Genomic DNA, 17836 nt, shown 5'->3' with positions numbered 1-17836 from the left:
ACTTATATAATGTCTTAGTATGTTTTAGGTCATAATTACTACTAAACATCCGTCAAAATAATCACAGTATAATAATGCAAATAATATCAATACTAGTTTATATTAAAAACTTAAATAAACACCTAAAAATATGAGAAACAAGCCACGAAGACAAGCAACATTTTGCAGCAGTAACACAATGGAGGAAGTCCATCCAAGCCATCAATGTTTGCTTTGTTATTTCAGAACATTAAATAAATTATACTGATGTGTTGCTATTTTTAAGTTTGCTGGAATGCTTTTTACAGCTTACAACCAAAGACATGTTGTCTATGATGCAAAAATATAATAATAATATAACATATGAATCAAAAAGTTTACACAATATAAAAGCATTTAAACAGGACGGCGTTAAAGAAGAAGCCCATAAATAATACAAAAAAACTCTCAAAATTCAAATGAAGCCAAATGCAGTGCAATGATAGTGGTAAAAAAACAAACATGTTCAAGCGCTCAGGGATAGAAACTATGTACATTTTGCACTTTCATTAATGCTACGTTAACAGAGGTAGGCTCAGTTTCCTACCTCTGTTGTGTGGGAAAGTGTTTTTGCTGAATCATGTTTATCTGCATTTACCTACAGTACACAGTAGTGCAGCATTAATACTAAGAAGTTCCTCTTATCTTATGGCCACTTAAAGCATTCTTTTGACTATCTAACAAATACATGATTCACACCCTATTCCCTATATAGTGAACTACCTTGAAACAGAGCACACTATATCAGGAATAGGGTGCCATTTGGGACACAACCATGATATGCAGTAGTGAGCTTGGGTCACTGAATGGCTCTCTGATAGGGATCTGTTGTTTGCGCACGTCCAGACGAGTGCCGGCCCATTGTTTTTATAACCATCTCTGCTGGTTGTTTGCCATGGCACCAAGGCCTCTCGCCCCAATGTCTAATCCCGTCCGGTGGGGCAAAATTCCAGACATGGGTTGAATTCTCTCGGTATTGCAGTCGTACTCCCAAATGTTGTCATAGTCCATTTCCTGGTCATCTGGCTCGGATGGTTCAAGGTATGAGCTGTGATCTGTGGAGGTGAGAGAGACGTGTTTCCCAGGCTTTTAGTTTTCAAAGAGCAGAAGAAGAAGAATACAAGACCTGGCCCAGATTGTTTTGGATCAGGTCCAATGCATACCGTCACTCTCTCATGGTGTGTGTGAACAGCTACACACAGTGTTGCTGTTCTGTAAAACCCGTCCTGTTGCATACCTAACAGCACCCACGGTTTGTCCTCTGTTTTGTCCTCGGAATTGTGCAAAGACATACAACTTGAAGTGATCACCTGATAATGCCCTGAGTTCTAGCCAATTTTACAGTGGGTTTATATTTGGAGATACCGAGATAACCTCTTTTAATCCCATCCTGTTTTTCTATGAGATGAAAGGAGACATAGATATGAGCGAGAGCGAGCGGTCCTAGCCTAGTTGTGAGCTGTCAGTCATGGCTAGCAGTAACCCTGTCTGGAACAGTGTTCCCTTACACTGGGCTTTCCCCCCATGAGACACCTGAACACATGGTATTTAAAGCTGGCCTAAGCTCCATTTCATTGGCACATCTGCGCATTTCCTGCACTTTTTTTTCAAACTGCATGTTGACAGTGACACACCCAGTCCAATACTCCAATGTTTTATATGGTATATTATACACTGCTCAAAAAAATAAAGGGAACACTTAAACAACACAATGTAACTCCAAGTCAATCACACTTCTGTGAAATCAAACTGTCCACTTAGGAAGCAACACTGATTGACAATACATTTCACATGCTGTTGTGCAAATGGAATAGACAAAAGGTGGAAATTATAGGCAATTAGCAAGACACCCCCAAAAAAGGAGTGATTCTGCAGGTGGTGACCACAGACCACTTCTCAGTTCCTATGCTTCCTGGCTGATGTTTTGGTCACTTTTGAATGCTGGCGGTGCTCTCACTCTAGTGGTAGCATGAGACGGAGTCTACAACCCACACAAGTGGCTCAGGTAGTGCAGTTCAGCAAGGATGGCACATCAATGCGAGCTGTGGCAAAAAGGTTTGCTGTGTCTGTCAGCGTAGTGTCCAGAGCATGGAGGCGCTACCAGGAGACAGGCCAGTACATCAGGAGACGTGGAGGAGGCCGTAGGAGGGCAACAACCCAGCAGCAGGACCGCTACCTCCGCCTTTGTGCAAGGAGGTGCACTGCCAGCGCCCTGCAAAATGACCTCCAGCAGGCCACAAATGTGCATGTGTCTGCATATGGTCTCACAAGGGGTCTGAGGATCTCATCTCGGTACCTATTGGCAGTCAGGCTACCTCTGGCGAGCACATTGAGGGCTGTGCGGCCCCACAAAGAAATGCCACCCCACACCATGACTGACCCATCGCCAAACCGGTCATGCTGGAGGATGTTGCAGGCAGCAGAACGTTCTCCATGGCGTCTCCAGACGTCTGTCACATGTGCTCATGTGCTCAGTGTGAACCTGCTTTCATCTGTGAAGAGCACAGGGCGCCAGTGGCGAATTTGCCAATCTTGGTGTTCTCTGGCAAATGCCAAACGTCCTGCACGGTGTTGGGCTGTAAGCACAACCCCCACCTGTGGACGTCGGGCCCTCATACCACCCTCATGGAGTCTGTTTCTGACCGTTTGAGCAGACACATGCACATTTGTGGCCTGCTGGAGGTCATTTTGCAGGGCTCTGGCAGTGCACCTCCTTGCACAAAGGCGGAGGTAGCGGTCCTGCTGCTGGGTTGTTGCCCTCCTACGGCCTCCTCCACGTCTCCTGATGTACTGGCCTGTCTCCTGGTAGCGCCTCCATGCTCTGGACACTACGCTGACAGACACAGCAAACCTTTTTGCCACAGCTCGCATTGATGTGCCATCCTGGATGAACTGCACTACCTGAGCCACTTGTGTGGGTTGTAGACTCCGTCTCATGCTACCACTAGAGTGAGAGCACCGCCAGCATTCAAAAGTGACCAAAACATCAGCCAGGAAGCATAGGAACTGAGAAGTGGTCTGTGGTCACCACCTGCAGAATCACTCCTTTTTTGGGGGTGTCTTGCTAATTGCCTATAATTTCCACCTTTTGTCTATTCCATTTGCACAACAGCATGTGAAATTTATTGTCAATCAGTGTTGCTTCCTAAGTGGACAGTTTGATTTCATAGAAGTGTGATTGACTTGGAGTTACATTGTGTTGTTTAAGTGTTCCCTTTATTTTTTTGAGCAGTGTACTATACTGCATGTGCAAATGTGCCCTTTTTCTCCCCTATGAACAGAACTCTGTGTCATTGAGGTTTTGAAGTAGATTACCAACTAAGGCAGGCTTTGCTTTTAGTGGGATTGTAGTGTGTGAATGACGACGTGACACTGTATTAGACAGGTTTGAAATGGTGTGCATGACTGAAATGCTAAGTATGTAGTAGGTTAAAGGTAACCAATGTTGTTGCATTGTGATGTGCAGCATGTTGGTTTACATGAGCATGCTTGACATTCTTACCTGGTGAGTAACCATACAGCATCTGTGGGGTGTTCATAGCAGCCATCGATGGGAAGAGCCTCTGTCAAAAGATGAGAGGATAGAAAATTGTTTCACATGTACAAGAACAACAAATAGTACTTTAGAGATGATTATTATAGAGTACAAATGGAGATTATTCAAAAGTATTCGAAATAAATATGATTGAGCCATAATGCATTAACTATGGCCAGGTTTCAAGTCTTACAGCACTGTCGACAATGCGCCTTTTAAAGGCAATGCTCCTGCGTTTGCGGAGACTGCATTCAAGGTAAAGGCTGCAGATGTCGGCTCAAGCGCTTAATTTGAGCCAGTTTACTACAGCAGGAAAACATGTGAATTATTAAGTTGGTTTAATTACTGGACATGTTTTGTAGGATTTTATATATTTTTCATTAGGGCAAATCAAGTCTGACATTTTAAAGTGGAAATGACAAATTTCAGAAGCCTTTTTAAACCTTGAATACACTACAAGTTTGCATTTCCTTCTATGCAGGAAAATTCTCAGCAACAAAAGAGTTATCTGTAAGACGTATTGACCCATAACAATAAAGCACTGAGTTCTGATAAAGGATCACCATTCATGCTATGTGAATATGATCCATTGAGTGTCCGTTTCCCACCTCCTCTTGCACTGCTTTGGGTGCAGGCAGCAGCCTTAGTCTGGGGACAGCTTCAGTTCTCTGGTCTGCTGGCCCCTGAGGGCCCTCTATCTCCAGCCCCTGGCCTTGGCAGAGCACCAGGCTCCTCCTGCAACGCTTGCCCAGGGGAGGGGTGCGCAGCTGGAAGGAGGAGGGTAGGAGATGAGGGTCCTGCTGCTTCTGTGGTGGTCCTCGCCAACATTGTTGCTGAGAATCAGAGGGTGCAAGCGTTAAAAAGCCAGCAGGTCAAATTTGTAGTCGTAGTAATTGAAGTGCCTGTCCAATGACAGTCTTGTATATAAAGCCACTGACGAGAACCTTAAGCACCCCCCATGTGTCAATATGGTGTCTAAAATCTAGACAAACCTAGCCAGAAAACTTCAATTCAATCGATTAAATCATATTTCTCTAAAATACAGGTCCTGCATACGGACAGGACGTTGCTAGTGACAAGGAATTTCATCTCTCAGCAGTCCACATCATTATGCATCAGAAAGAATCAATTAGTCATCAGCAGCACGCAGCTCTTAGACTCTGTCCATTGCCTGCGTCAGTCACCCCCTGGTCAAACGTTTCCTGTATGTGTGCATGCATGTGCCTGCGTCTGTATGCACATGTACCTGATTGTGTGTATGTGTGTACTTTTGTTGTACAGTTCATGTGTGCATATGTGATATGTGCGTGTACAGTATGTGTGTGAGAGTTGGTGGGGAGTGCGGTTGTGGTGTAAACTGAGACACATGGATTCAGTATCGGGGTCGGCTTACCGTTGGCTGCTGCCTGGGCCAGCTCTCCTCCTCCTGGGTGTAGGTGTCAGGGGTGCAGGGCTCATCGTACAGGGGCGACAGGGGCTGCCGGGGGGCGCACATGTCTGAATGTCGCTGGGGGGTGGAGAGCGATGCGTACTTCGGGGACGTCTGAGGGGTGCTCCAGCTGTTGGACTAATCACACAAGGATTTCCAGGGCTTATCATTATTCTTCCAAGCCTCAGTCAGTCAGCTGTTCCTTGCAGCACAGTGGGTGAATGGCCATTATCTTTTCTCGCTCTCTCACACTCCTAGGCTAGCAGAAGCTAATAATTTAATCCGCACTTAGCGCTGGGATTTGGGGTAGGGTTACCAAGCGGAGAGATGGGTCTAATCTCACACATGCTCTATAGAGGGGCGAAAGGAAAAAGGGTGAGGTTGTAGGGGTGTAGTCTACTAGCGTCACCTCTGTATGTGTGTGGGGAGTGTATGCCACTAGCCTGCTACACTAATCTGTCTTCAGTCTCTTAAATTTGAGCCCTCTGACAGCGGAAGGTTACGGTAAGTTGTTTCATGTCCAGCACTTATGATGTAATATCTCCCTGAAGCCACATTGTCTGAATTAAGCTGAAGAGGTACTACCATATGCTTCTTTAACTCACAGACCTGTTGCTTTGTGGTACTAGTCTATTTTAGTTCTAGTACCCATGATGTACCGACTAGGTGAAAAATCTGTCCATGTGTCCTTGAGCAAGGCACTTAATCCTAATTGCTTTTGTAAATTGCTCTGGATAAGAGGGTCTGCTAAATGACTAAAATGCCAAATGGAAAGATAATCAAGTTAGCCGCCAGGCTGAAGTTAGTACCTTGACGAGGGTGGCTTTCTCCAGGCATTGCGGGGTGCTGGCGGGATCACGGTTCAGGCCTGAGTAGGGGGTGTTGTACACGGGGGACAGCACCACCGGCCCCTCATGGGGGAGGTAGGAGCAGCGCTGTGACAAAGGTCGGGGGTCACGCTCGGACCTGGCAGCGTGGGACGAAACGCTGTTACTGTGGCTGCCCAGCCGAGCCGTCTCAGTGGAGGAGGGCCGACTGGAGATGTACTGTAAGGACACATAGAGACAGAGGGCAAAGGTCAAGTATGCTCGGTGACATTGACACAAGCTAGGGTGATGCGAATGAACACTGATACTACTACTCAATCCTCAATACTTTTTCCATTGAGCAAACTTTTGAGTCAAAGAGTAGGCTTAATAGAGATCTGGGAAACCGTACCAAAGTGTGCTATTCAAAGAAACTTGGAGTCTGGTACACCTGATATGATGCTTTTGTTCCTACCCGCCCTGAAAACTTAGGTTGGATTCCTGCTTTATATGAATAAGTCTAGCTTGTGTTATCTGTTGCCAAAATCTAAGCAAGGAAAGTTGAAGGTTTCAATCATCTTAATTGGTACTGTGGAGGTGCAGTTCAGTAGCTTGGAGTAGGCCACACACACACACACACACACACACACACACACACACACACACACACACACACACACACAGTCCATACATATGACTCAGCTCACTGATACAGATGGAGTGTATTCTAGAAATGACCGTAATGCTTTTGAATCAGCACTTTTAGAGGGCAATGAACTAAAGTGGTACCAACTGATAAATAAAGCTGAAAGTAACAAACTGCGCAACTACTGCCTTTTTAAACGCACTTTTGGGACTGAACCCTATATACAGAAAGTTTTAACCAAGCAAAATCGAAGCTCTTTTGCAAAATGTAGATGTGGAGTGGCCCCTCTCTCTATTGAGACTGGTAGATACAAAAACACTCCCCTAGATAACAGCCTGGTCTAATAGACTTGACGTAACATAATAAATGTAACTCCTGGAAACCCAAATTGGTATGATATGTTAAGTTTGGCATGGTTACATAGGACAGATGGTTACTTAAGGCAAAACTAAAGTAGGGTCGTTGGTCCGGGTGGATGGGTGGGAGTATAACGTGAATGTCTAGCAACCCAAAGGTTTCAAATCTCATCACGAACAACTTTAGCATTTTAGCTAATTAGCAACTTTTCAAGTACTTACTACTTTTTAGCTACTTTGCAACTACTTAGCATGTTAGCGAATGTCCAGCAACCTAAAGGTTGCGAGTTCGAGTTCGAATTCCATCATGGAAAACGTTAGCATTTTAACTAATTAGCAACATTTCAAGTACTTACTACATTTGAGCTACTTTGCAACTACTTAGCATGTTAGCTAACCCTTCCTCTAACCACAACCATTTTAGCTAACTCTTTCCCTGAACCTTTTAACATAACTCCTAAACTTAACCCTAACCTTAACCTTAACCCTAATCCCTAGCCTAGCTAACGTTAGCCATCTAGCTACCTAGCTAGAATTCGTAACATATCATACATTTAGCAAATTCATAACGTGTTGTATATTTTCTCAAATTAGTAAAATATTATATGATTTGTAATTCGTAACATATCATACGAAATGGGTGATGGACATCCACAAATGAATACATAACATACGAAACATATCATACTAAATGGAGTGTATCAGATTCACATACAGAATAAGAAGAAATTCTCTGAGAACAGGTCATAGATAAACATGTATGTAGTTTTTGTAATGATGGTTACATTGAACTAAAGCTCATGCCTTGCTTTACTGTGTGTTATACAACAACATTAGGAATTATATTTTTCTTCAGCTCTCCAGCCAAAATGAAAATGTTAACAGTCTAAATGAAAATAATTAATTATGTGAAATCTTATCAGGTAACAATAATGTAAATGCCTGCCACCTTGTCCTCCAATGGAGACATTTCTTTATAAGTACCTAATTGTCCTTTTATCGACTGTACTTTGTTTATGCATATATGTGCATAGATGATGCAATGTATTATAGATGACTCCTGTACCATGTTTGACTGTAATTGTTTTTAGTGTCTCAACTCAATTTGAGGGGTCTGTTCACAATGTGGTAAAACAAATCAGAATGATGTATCATTGTGGAGTGACACTTAAATAAATGTTTCTAAACTAAACTCTACACACACACAGCAAGAACAACATGTCTTGTGAGCACAGCGCCTTTCCCAGTATAAGCTAATTGGATGAGCGACCAGTCTGTAGGGTCATTCTCTCTTCAGGAAGTCAACTCAAGGTCTTGATAGCGTACGCTACTTCTGCTGAATCTGAAACACTCTCCGTTATCAGGTAACCTATTGATTGCTGAGGCAGCGTGTAAGGGCCCCTCATTTCTCATGGTCAAAGTTATCTTAATGGTGTTATTTCAGAGGAGGAAAACACAACAAATCATCTCGTCTTCGAGAGGTTTAAGGACTTCAGCATTGGCTTGGGTTGTACCAGGAGAGGCACAGTCTAAACCTCTGTTAATAATTCACATTTGGAAAATGCTGAGCTCAACTCCAGCGCTTTAATGGTATGGATATCAGATACTATATATACCGGCAACATAAAAATTACCACCACAGGGCAGAGTACAACGCCCAACATCGTAGTGTAAAGGTAAATAAATTCGCTTTGAGTGGCCTAGTTCACATGGAAGTAGCACACATTCCATTTCCCCCTAATTTCTTTGTAGAAAGCAGAACTGGCTCAAAAACATTTCAAATACTTTGACGTGCTTGATTTAGCTTATTTTGTCATTTGAATGTGTTTGACATATGTATTTGATCCAAGCCTGGTAGAAAGTATTCAAGTGCAAACTTACACATAGGGGTTCTGTGTACCCTGGGGACAGAGGGTTGTCCGCATGTCTAGGGGGGAACTGGAGGTGGTGGGACCCGGAACCAGACCCCCGTCCACTGTGGGACTTCCCCAGCCTCAGAGACTCACTCCCAGCGGACTGCCCCAACCTCAGAGACTCACTCCCAGCGGACTGCCCCAGCCTCAGAGATTCACTCCCAGCGGACTGCCCCAGCCTCAGAGACTCACTCCCAGCGGACTGCCCCAGCCTCAGAGACTCACTCCCAGCGGACTGCCCCAGTCTCAGAGACTCACTCCCAGCGGACTGCCCCAGCCTCAGAGACTCACTCCGGCTCTGGCTCCGGCTGTTCCAACTCCACCTATCAACCTCTGGAGCCTAGTGTGAAAAATACAACACACCATGTTAAGAACTGACAACAATGGAATGGACACAGTTAAAACTCGGAAGGGCCTTGTTGTTCTAATCTAATGTCTCACCTGTTTCGCTGTGGGGGTGTAGATTATGTCATAAACGGGGGATGGGGGGCTGACCACAGGGACATCGAAGGCTTTGAAGTGCTGGATCCAGTCATAGAACTCCCTCTTATCCAAACAGGACACCACAATAGGGTTTATCATCTTGCCTGTGACAGCAGGGCAAAACAATGGGTAAGGTCACTCATTGAATGTGCATGAGGAAATGTTCAGTGTCTTTTGAGATATAGCAAGTGTGCCCAATCTGGTATTGACATGTGGCTCTAGCTAACAGCGCGACATTGGCTAGAGCGCACATATAGCCTACATGATGAGATTATTATGGACAAAAGAGCGAGATTATTTGTATTTGTCAAACAGAAGACTATGATCATGTCACCAGAATAAGTCCCTCGATATTAATTAGAAAGGAGCATCAAGCTCATCACCTTGCACTTTCACCACCCTGATAAATTCATCATTATTTATTTAATATGTAGCCTAATAAACTGCATGCCTTTCGTAGTAGGAGGACCACACAGCATGTCATCGTGTGACTCCAAGTTTACTTCGATATGATAGTCATTATATCAATATTTGCGCATAAAAGCGTTTCTTGTTTTGTTGACATTTGGAAATGTCAACAAAACACCCGTCTTCATTCAAATCTATACGTCATAACAGACCTGTGTCATATACATATGTTGTATTTGAGGGGAGGCACAATAAGTGTGAGATAGTGGTCAATTTACCTTCAATCATGAAGGTGTTGGGCTTGACGTCCTGGCAGGGTGTGGTCACAGTGACCATGTTAAGTGGAAGTTTCCCCTGCAATCATACACACACACACACACACACACACACACACACACACACACACACACACACACACACACACCGTTATACATACCATTCCACACACTTCTGATTCAAAGACAGATCAGAGGGAAAGCACTGCAAACATGACAAATAAGGTCCTCGAGCATAATCAAGGATATGAGTCATTTACTGTATATAAGCTCTTGGGGTGAGTACATTATGTATAGTACATAATGTACATGAGAGTTAGCCTGAATGCCAGTCTGTTTGTGCTATCATGCCAATTCCTTGCCACTTTTTGGCATGACAAGGATTGACTTGATAGCACAAACAGATCTGAGACCAGGCTAGCTAAGAGTCTACATCTACAGATGTATTATCTTAATTGTATCACTCTTTTGTTGCTGAGAATATTTCTGCACAGCAGGAAGTGAAAACTTGTTGTGTATTTGAGGTTTTAAAAGGCTTCTAGTTTGTAATTTCCATTTAAAACGTCAGACTTGATTTGCCCTAACGAAAAATATATCAAACCCTACAAAAAACATCCATTAATTATAATCCACATAATAATTCACATTTCCAGTTGTGGCAGGATTATTTTCCTGCTGTAGAAAAATGGCTCAAATTAAGATCCTACATCTGTATGGTTCAATGGGACGAATTAAAGGTACCTTGTAGTAAAGTCCGTGGCTCTCTTCTGATAGGATGATCAGAGTGGCTGGGTACATCACCAGTAGTCTGTCACTCTGCTCCTGTATTGGACACAATAGAAACAATCATCTCTCACTGCATTAGCTAATTCATTAAAATGTCTATATCCTGTCAATGTATCTTGCGCTCAGTGTAAGATTAACTAATTGAAGTGCGGTGTGTTTTCACATCAGATGCAATCAGTTAATAGTTCTACTGGGCTTTCTGTGTCAAATATAGAAGGTACTGACATTGAAATCTACTGAACAAAAATAGAAACACAACATGCAACAATTTCAAATATTTGACTGACTTACAGTTCATATAAGGAAATCAGTCAATTGAAATAAATTCATTAGGCCCTAATCTATGGATTTTACATGACTGGGCAGGGGTGCAGCCATGGGTGGGCTTTGAAGGGCATATGCCCACTCACTTGGAAGCCATGCCCAGCCACTGGGGAGCCAGGCCCAGCCAATCAGAATGAGTTTTTCCCCACAAAAGGGCTTTATTACAGACAGAAATACTTCTCTGTGTAATGTGTAATAATCATGCTGTTTAATCAGCTTGATAATCATCAGCTTCTTGATATGCCACACCTGTCAGGTGTTCTACAGCTGCACTATCGAGAGCATCCTGACTGGTTCTATCACCGCCTGATAGGGCAACTGCTCGGCCTCCGACCGCAAGGCTCTACGGAGGGTAGTGCATATGACCCAGTACATCACTGGGGCCAAGCTTGATGACCAAAAGGCTTCTTAACAGTTTCTACCCCCAAGCCATAAGACTGCTGATCAGCTAATCAAATGGCCACCCAGACTATTTGCATTGACCCCACACACTTTTCTTTACGCTACTGCTACTCACTGTTTATTATCTATTATCTTGGCATAGTCACTTTATCTCAACCAACCTGTACCCCCGCACATTGACTCGGTACCGGTACCCCCTGTATATAGCCTCGTTATTGTTATTATATTGTTGCTCTTTTATTTTTTACTTTAGTTTATTTAGTAAATATTTTCTTAACTCTTATTTTTCTTAAAACTGCATTGTTGGTTAAGGGCCTGTAAGTAAGCATTTCATAGTAAGGTCTAAACATAGTAAGGTATTCGACGCATGTGACAAATCAAATTTGCTCACTAACAGGGATATAAACAAATGTGTGCAGAACATTTGCGGGAAATAAGCCTTTTGTGCGTACAGTATGGAACATTTCTGGGATCTTTTATTTCAGATAATGAAACATGGCACCAACACTTTACATGTTGCATTTCTATTGTTTTTCAGTGTAGTAGCTGAGAGCAAGTGGGCTGTTATCTCAAGGGGTATTAAATAAAATGGAATGACTGGAAATCTGACAGACTTTGGTTTTTAATGTAAAGAAATTGCCCAATTGTATTATTATCTGTAGTAAGCCTACATAACCAACCCACAAAGTAATATGCTACATTCTTTTTTCTCTTCTTCTAATGACTCTTAAGGGGAAAGTAATCTAAAAGTAACAGAAAATAATCCGATTAAGTTACTGAGTTTGGGAAATCAAAAAGTTACATTACTGATTACAATTGTGGACAGGTAACTAGTAACTAATGGATTACATATAGAAAGTAACCTACCCAACCCTGTGTGTGTGTATGTGTGTGTGTGTGTGTGCGTGCGTGTATGTGTGGTGCACACGCACTTGCATGCCCGTGAGCGTGTTTCTCCGCCCTGCCGAGGGCGTGTCTGGCAGACAGCTGACATTCCAGCTGTGAGGTGAGTCAAGTTGCTGCGTGAGCTAAGCAACTGCCTCTCACACACCCAGTTTACAAGCCCTTCAATCTCCCTTCGAAAGATTTCCATCAGGCCAGTTCCCATCAAATGTTAATTGGCAGATTCACCCGCCGGCTACATGAGCGTTACTGTTTTATAGGATTAATCCTAGTCAGCATCATGTATTTCCTTGGTTACTTTCTCGCTCGGTTAGCAGAGTAACGTCACGTCTTGTCGGAGTGTATGAGACCTAGGGAGTAAGTGTTGTGGTAACTGCAGTAGACTAGTGTTCTGCCCATACACTCCCTCAAGGTATAGAGTCCCAGCAGACAACAATGCTCACTCCTTACGTTGTGGTGAGGTCATGGTGAATATGCGAAAGAGTACGTGTGTGTGTGTGTGTGTGTGTGTGTGTGTGTGTGTGTGTGTGTGTGTGTGTGTGTGTGTGTGTGTGTGTGTGTGTGTGTGTGTGTGTGTGTGTGTGTGTGTGCGTGCGTGCGTGCGTGCGTGCGTGCGTGCGTGCGTGCGTGCGTGCGTGCGTGCGTGCGTGCGTGCGTGTGAGAGAAAGCAAGAGAGAGAGAGAGAGTCAGTGGGCTCTAAGGTAGATGTTATTGATTGATAATGTTACATTTACTCCTCATTCTCAGATCCCCGCTATCTGACTGATTACAGGTTGGAGTCATAACTGTCTAATGGACAATTCCATAAATTGTCTGGTTTCACAAAACAAGATAGCAACAGTCAAAACCATAAATAAACTCTTTTATTCATCTTTCTTAAAATGTGTAATCTATTTATGCGCAATGCGGACTGTATATACAGGCTTCTTCGTTTGAGTGATATTTTAATATAAAAAAGTGACATATCTTTCCCTGACAAGTTCTAATGTTTCACTGTCAGGTTATAATGTTTCACTGTCAGGTTATAATGTTTCACTGTCAGGTTATAATGTTTCACTGTCAGGTTATAATATTTCACTGTCAGGTTATAATGTTTCACTGTCAGGTTAAAATGTTTCACTGTCAGGTTATAATGTTTCACTGTCAGGTTAAAATGTTTCACTGTCAGGTTAAAATGTTTCACTGTCAGGTTATAATGTTTCACTGACAGGTTATAATGTTTCAATGTCAGGTTAAAATGTTTCACTGTCAGGTTAAAATGTTTCACTGTCAGGTTATAATGTTTCACTGTCAGGTTAAAATGTTTCACTGTCAGGTTATAATGTTTCACTGTCAGGTTATAATGTTTCACTGTCAGGTTATAATGTTTCACTGTCAGGTTAAAATGTTTCACTGTCAGGTTAAAATGTTTCACTGTCAGGTTATAATGTTTCACTGACAGGTTATAATGTTTCAATGTCAGGTTATAATGTTTCACTGTCAGGTTATAATGTTTCACTGCCAGGTTATAATGTTTTAGTGTCAGGTTATAATGTTTCACTGTCAGGTTATAATGTTTTAGTGTCAGGTTATAATGTTTCACTGCCAGGTTATAATGTTTTAGTGTCAGGTTATAATGTTTTACTGTCAGGTTATAATGTTTCACTGTCAGGTTATAATGGTTCAGTGACAGGTTACAGTGTGCATCATAAGCCACAGAATGGTGAGCGGAGGTGGGTGTTGTACCTGGCAGGGGAGGTGCTGCAGACTGACTTTGGACACGAAAGTGATGGGCCCCAGACTCTCACGCTGAGAACCCTCCCACTCATAGATGGGGTCTTTACTGATTGAGTTCCTCAGCTCCTCTCTCCCCTCCGTATTCTCCTTTACATTCTGCAGGAAACAGGTAGACATGTTTACATTAGCGAGGCATGAAAATAATCTACCTCACCCCACCAGTTATGAGAAATAAACATTAAACACATACAGAACTTCTCCACAGTATGAGCTATTATTGCTATAATGACGGGGCTTTTCATTCTCTGATAGTGACGCAATCATACTTACATACTATCATACTTCCCGGGCGAATATACTGTATAACGAAACAACAATTGTTCCTACACTAGCTGTCACTATTGGAAGTGACACAGGAAGAATGTTGCATGAATGCTTTTCTTCTTTGCTTTCAGAACATATGCATTGGGATATACCGTTGGTCAAACCTGCTTGTGTAGATGCCCTATATTTCGTCCACTATTGAATGTGTGTGATCAGCCTTTTCCACACCTGTTGGTGTAACCATACTTTGACCCAGTGCAGATGTGAGTCTAGCGGTGTGGTTGTGGTGCGGCCACAGTCATGACCGCTCCCTGGGAATGGATCATGCCCTCAGGAAGAGACAGCCGTGACCTACATGACTCAACACATCCTGTTGATTGATTGCTGTTTTACCCTCAGGATCAACCCAGGGTGTAGCTCCTACTTGGGCCTCCTTAACTGGCCTCTTTAACTGGCCTCCATTTCCATCATCTGCACTGCCATATCAATGAAACATAGTATTATTTCCTTACCTTAACCCTGGTGTAGGTCTCGATAGGGGCGATGGGGGTGCCCCCGTTGATCTCGATGTGTTCTTTGAGCAGGCCGAACCACATGTCCATCTCCTCCTGGTTGGAGCAATAGACGATGATGGGGTTCAGGCTGACACCTGCAGGGGTCAAAGGTCATGAGGTCAGAGAGGAGATGGCCACTAGCGCGTCCTACTGAAGCCCTACCCTATCCATTTACAAATAGAAGGCTGTACATTATGCAACTGGAAGCTTGTCATCGCTAGTAAATCAGACTTTAGGTTTTACCACTATTTCACAAAGAAACTATTGTGAAAATACTGTAGATAGGTAGAGCTCTCCGTCATGTTAATTGCACGTTCTGTCAAACTTCCACAGAAGATACCCTGTAGCCTGATATCCCTTTCAAACTAAGACAAAAACACACCAACTTTAGCATGCCGCCAACTTTTTACAGACACAGCTTCACAGAAATGATTTTAATGCATTTATTCTCTCCATTTAAATGTATGTAGTTCTGTCCTTGAGCTGTTCTTGTCTATTGTCACAGAAATGCCTTAGCATTTGGCCTGGGGGAACGCACACTGCCATTTCATATTTTTTCTTGACTTTGACAGGTAAATATTTAAAGGCCACTGATATTTAGCTAATAAATTATGGGTTAACATGCATACGTTTCTAACTACTAGCCATTTGTAGTTTATCTGTCTTCAACCAAAATAACTGTTTGAAAGAAGAGAGCGCCCGATGGTGTGATCACATTGGCTGGTGGTGATTCATTTACTGCAGTATTAGGCCTAATATTAAGCCACTGAACGATGGGTTAATGTGAATGAGCTTCTTGAGCTACACATAGCCTCTCTTTTCCAGATGAGCCCATGCGCAATTATGTAAGAATGTCTTGTCTGGGATGTTCTCTTGATAGGTGCATGAATTGGACCATTTTCCTGTCCTGTTAAGCATTCAAAATGTAACAAGTACTTTTTGGGTGTCAATGAAACTGTATGGAGTAAAACTTACAATATTTTCTTTAGGAATGTAGTGGAGTAAAAGTAAAAGTTGTCAAAAATATAAATAGTAGAGTACAGATACCACCAAAAAATGTTAAAATATTTGACTTTAGTGTACTTTACACTAAAGTCAAATAGGCTGCACAGACCAGTAACGCAAAATATGCTTTTCTTTTGAAAACAAATTGTATTAGTCTTAATGTCTCATATGGACCTGTCTAAACAAATTCATATTGGATATCTTTGTAATGGTGTATATTTAATGGGTTTATTAGAACAGGCCCATCCACATCGGCACACCCCTACTCCCACTCGTCTACAGTGTCGGCATGCGCACAGAATATATAAAAGGCTTACGCCGGCAAGAATGTGGTAAAAAGAGGACTGTTTGAAAGGGGGTCATACAAACAATACCCCAAAAATGTTTTTACAAGAAACATACAGTAAATCATGTGTGAATTAGGTATAACTTAACTACTACAGGAGAGAGCTTGCAACCTGGGCCGGTATTCATAGAATGTCTCGGAGAAGCACTGCTGATCTAGGATCAGGTCCATGTCCATGTCATCTTATCCGTTGTGATCTAAAAGGCCAAACTGATCCTAAATCAGCCCCTCTCCTCTGAAACGCTTGCTCTCTTTGGCCTCATAACAGCTCAAGCAAACCAACCTCCCTCTGGACTGCCTTCCTTCCCAACAGGAATGTAGCCTACAGGACTTGAGGTGAGCTGGAATCTCCCTTTATCAGCCCTACTACACATACTACAGATAACAGCCTCTTTCATTCCAGCCCCACGCCTTTGTCATTGTCCGGAATGCTTGCCTTGCCAGCTGACTGCTTCTCTAATCGGTGGCCATGCTGCTCTCGTTAGTTGATTTTCTTTCTCCTTGTTCCAGCCTTCATTTTAGACCTTGATCATCACACTCCCTTGAAGGAGGCATTTTCACATGGTTCACGTGAGGACAGCCAAAGTTAAAACCCAACTAAGGCTTGTCGGGTTGTTAAATATTTCAGGAGCCGAGGCCAATTGTTCTGACCTGTCCACCTTAACTGACGAATGGGAGTGTGAGTCTGGACTTCTGAGGCCATTCCTCCTAGAGGCGGGGGTGTGCGGATCCCACTTTCTTTCCCCTCCGCTACTCTTTTCCTGGCTGTGATACCCTCTCATCTGTCTCCTCCTCCTCCTCTCATTTCATACATATCTCTATCAGAATATAATTACAAAAATCTTATGAAAAAATGTTGCGCAACATGACACTAACTTAAACTTTGCATGAACTTTCCGGGATTTTGCAGGGCAGTTTTCGGGACCTTGCGTGTTCCTAGTATGTCATTCTAAGTCAACTCCTGGTCAGTTTACAGTGAAGCTGATTCAGCAGTGTAGCAATGAGAAAGATTTTTACTCAGAGTTATCGCTGCACACAATATTTTGTCATGTTATTGTTATGTGTGTTTCCAGTGAAGTCTATTACAGCCTCCCTGCAGGTAAATAAAGTCTCTCCCAGAACAGAGAAAACATCTGAAATACAAAAGTTTATTAAATCAGTTTTCTCCGGCAAATATCTATGAATGTGACGTATGTTTTGGCCATGGGTAGCAAAGAAAACGTTTGACAGTGGAGATCTCTTCCGTTTCAAAATAATTATGTGAATGATAAAGAATTCTCTGTGACTTGAGCGGACTTTACGTGTCAATGACTTTTAATCACCCTGTGTGTCATCTTGAATGCAGAGAAATGCCCAAGATCCCCTCATCAAACACATTTAAATCCTAAATACATTCCAATTCTAGCCCGGTTGCCAGGTATGTCTGTGCTTTAACAGACCCCTCTGACAATAATTGTCATGCCATAGAATAGACGACAGAGAAGCTGGCTAAGGCACAAATCCGTCAACCATGCTCAAATTCATTTTGCAAATACTTCCTATCATCATTATCAAAGATGCAGTCAAGTTGATATTGAAGTACAGGAACATTTAGAGATCAGCGACCA

The 17836-nt window shown here is 42.8% G+C and overlaps 1 protein-coding gene across 1 annotated transcript in view; it reads right to left on the bottom strand.

The window, feature by feature from the left end:
- Positions 1-81: 81 nt before the first annotated feature.
- Positions 82-17836, bottom strand: part of LOC129830036 (pleckstrin homology domain-containing family N member 1-like) — a 28047-nt gene continuing 10292 nt past the window's right edge. Inside the window, exons 6-16 of the mRNA XM_055892200.1 lie at positions 14837-14973; positions 14010-14156; positions 10611-10691; positions 9873-9948; positions 9145-9290; positions 8672-9043; positions 5792-6028; positions 4947-5120; positions 4162-4386; positions 3521-3581; positions 82-1073 (exon numbers count right to left, since the gene is read on the bottom strand). Coding sequence (XP_055748175.1) covers positions 886-1073; positions 3521-3581; positions 4162-4386; positions 4947-5120; positions 5792-6028; positions 8672-9043; positions 9145-9290; positions 9873-9948; positions 10611-10691; positions 14010-14156; positions 14837-14973 — 1844 coding nt within the window. The 3' untranslated portion in view covers positions 82-885. The remainder of the gene's footprint in view (positions 1074-3520; positions 3582-4161; positions 4387-4946; positions 5121-5791; positions 6029-8671; positions 9044-9144; positions 9291-9872; positions 9949-10610; positions 10692-14009; positions 14157-14836; positions 14974-17836) is intronic.

Source organism: Salvelinus fontinalis, chromosome 31 (assembly GCF_029448725.1).
Source record: "Salvelinus fontinalis isolate EN_2023a chromosome 31, ASM2944872v1, whole genome shotgun sequence".
NCBI lineage: Eukaryota > Metazoa > Chordata > Actinopteri > Salmoniformes > Salmonidae > Salvelinus > Salvelinus fontinalis.
This window is presented reverse-complemented; position numbering and strand designations above follow the sequence as displayed.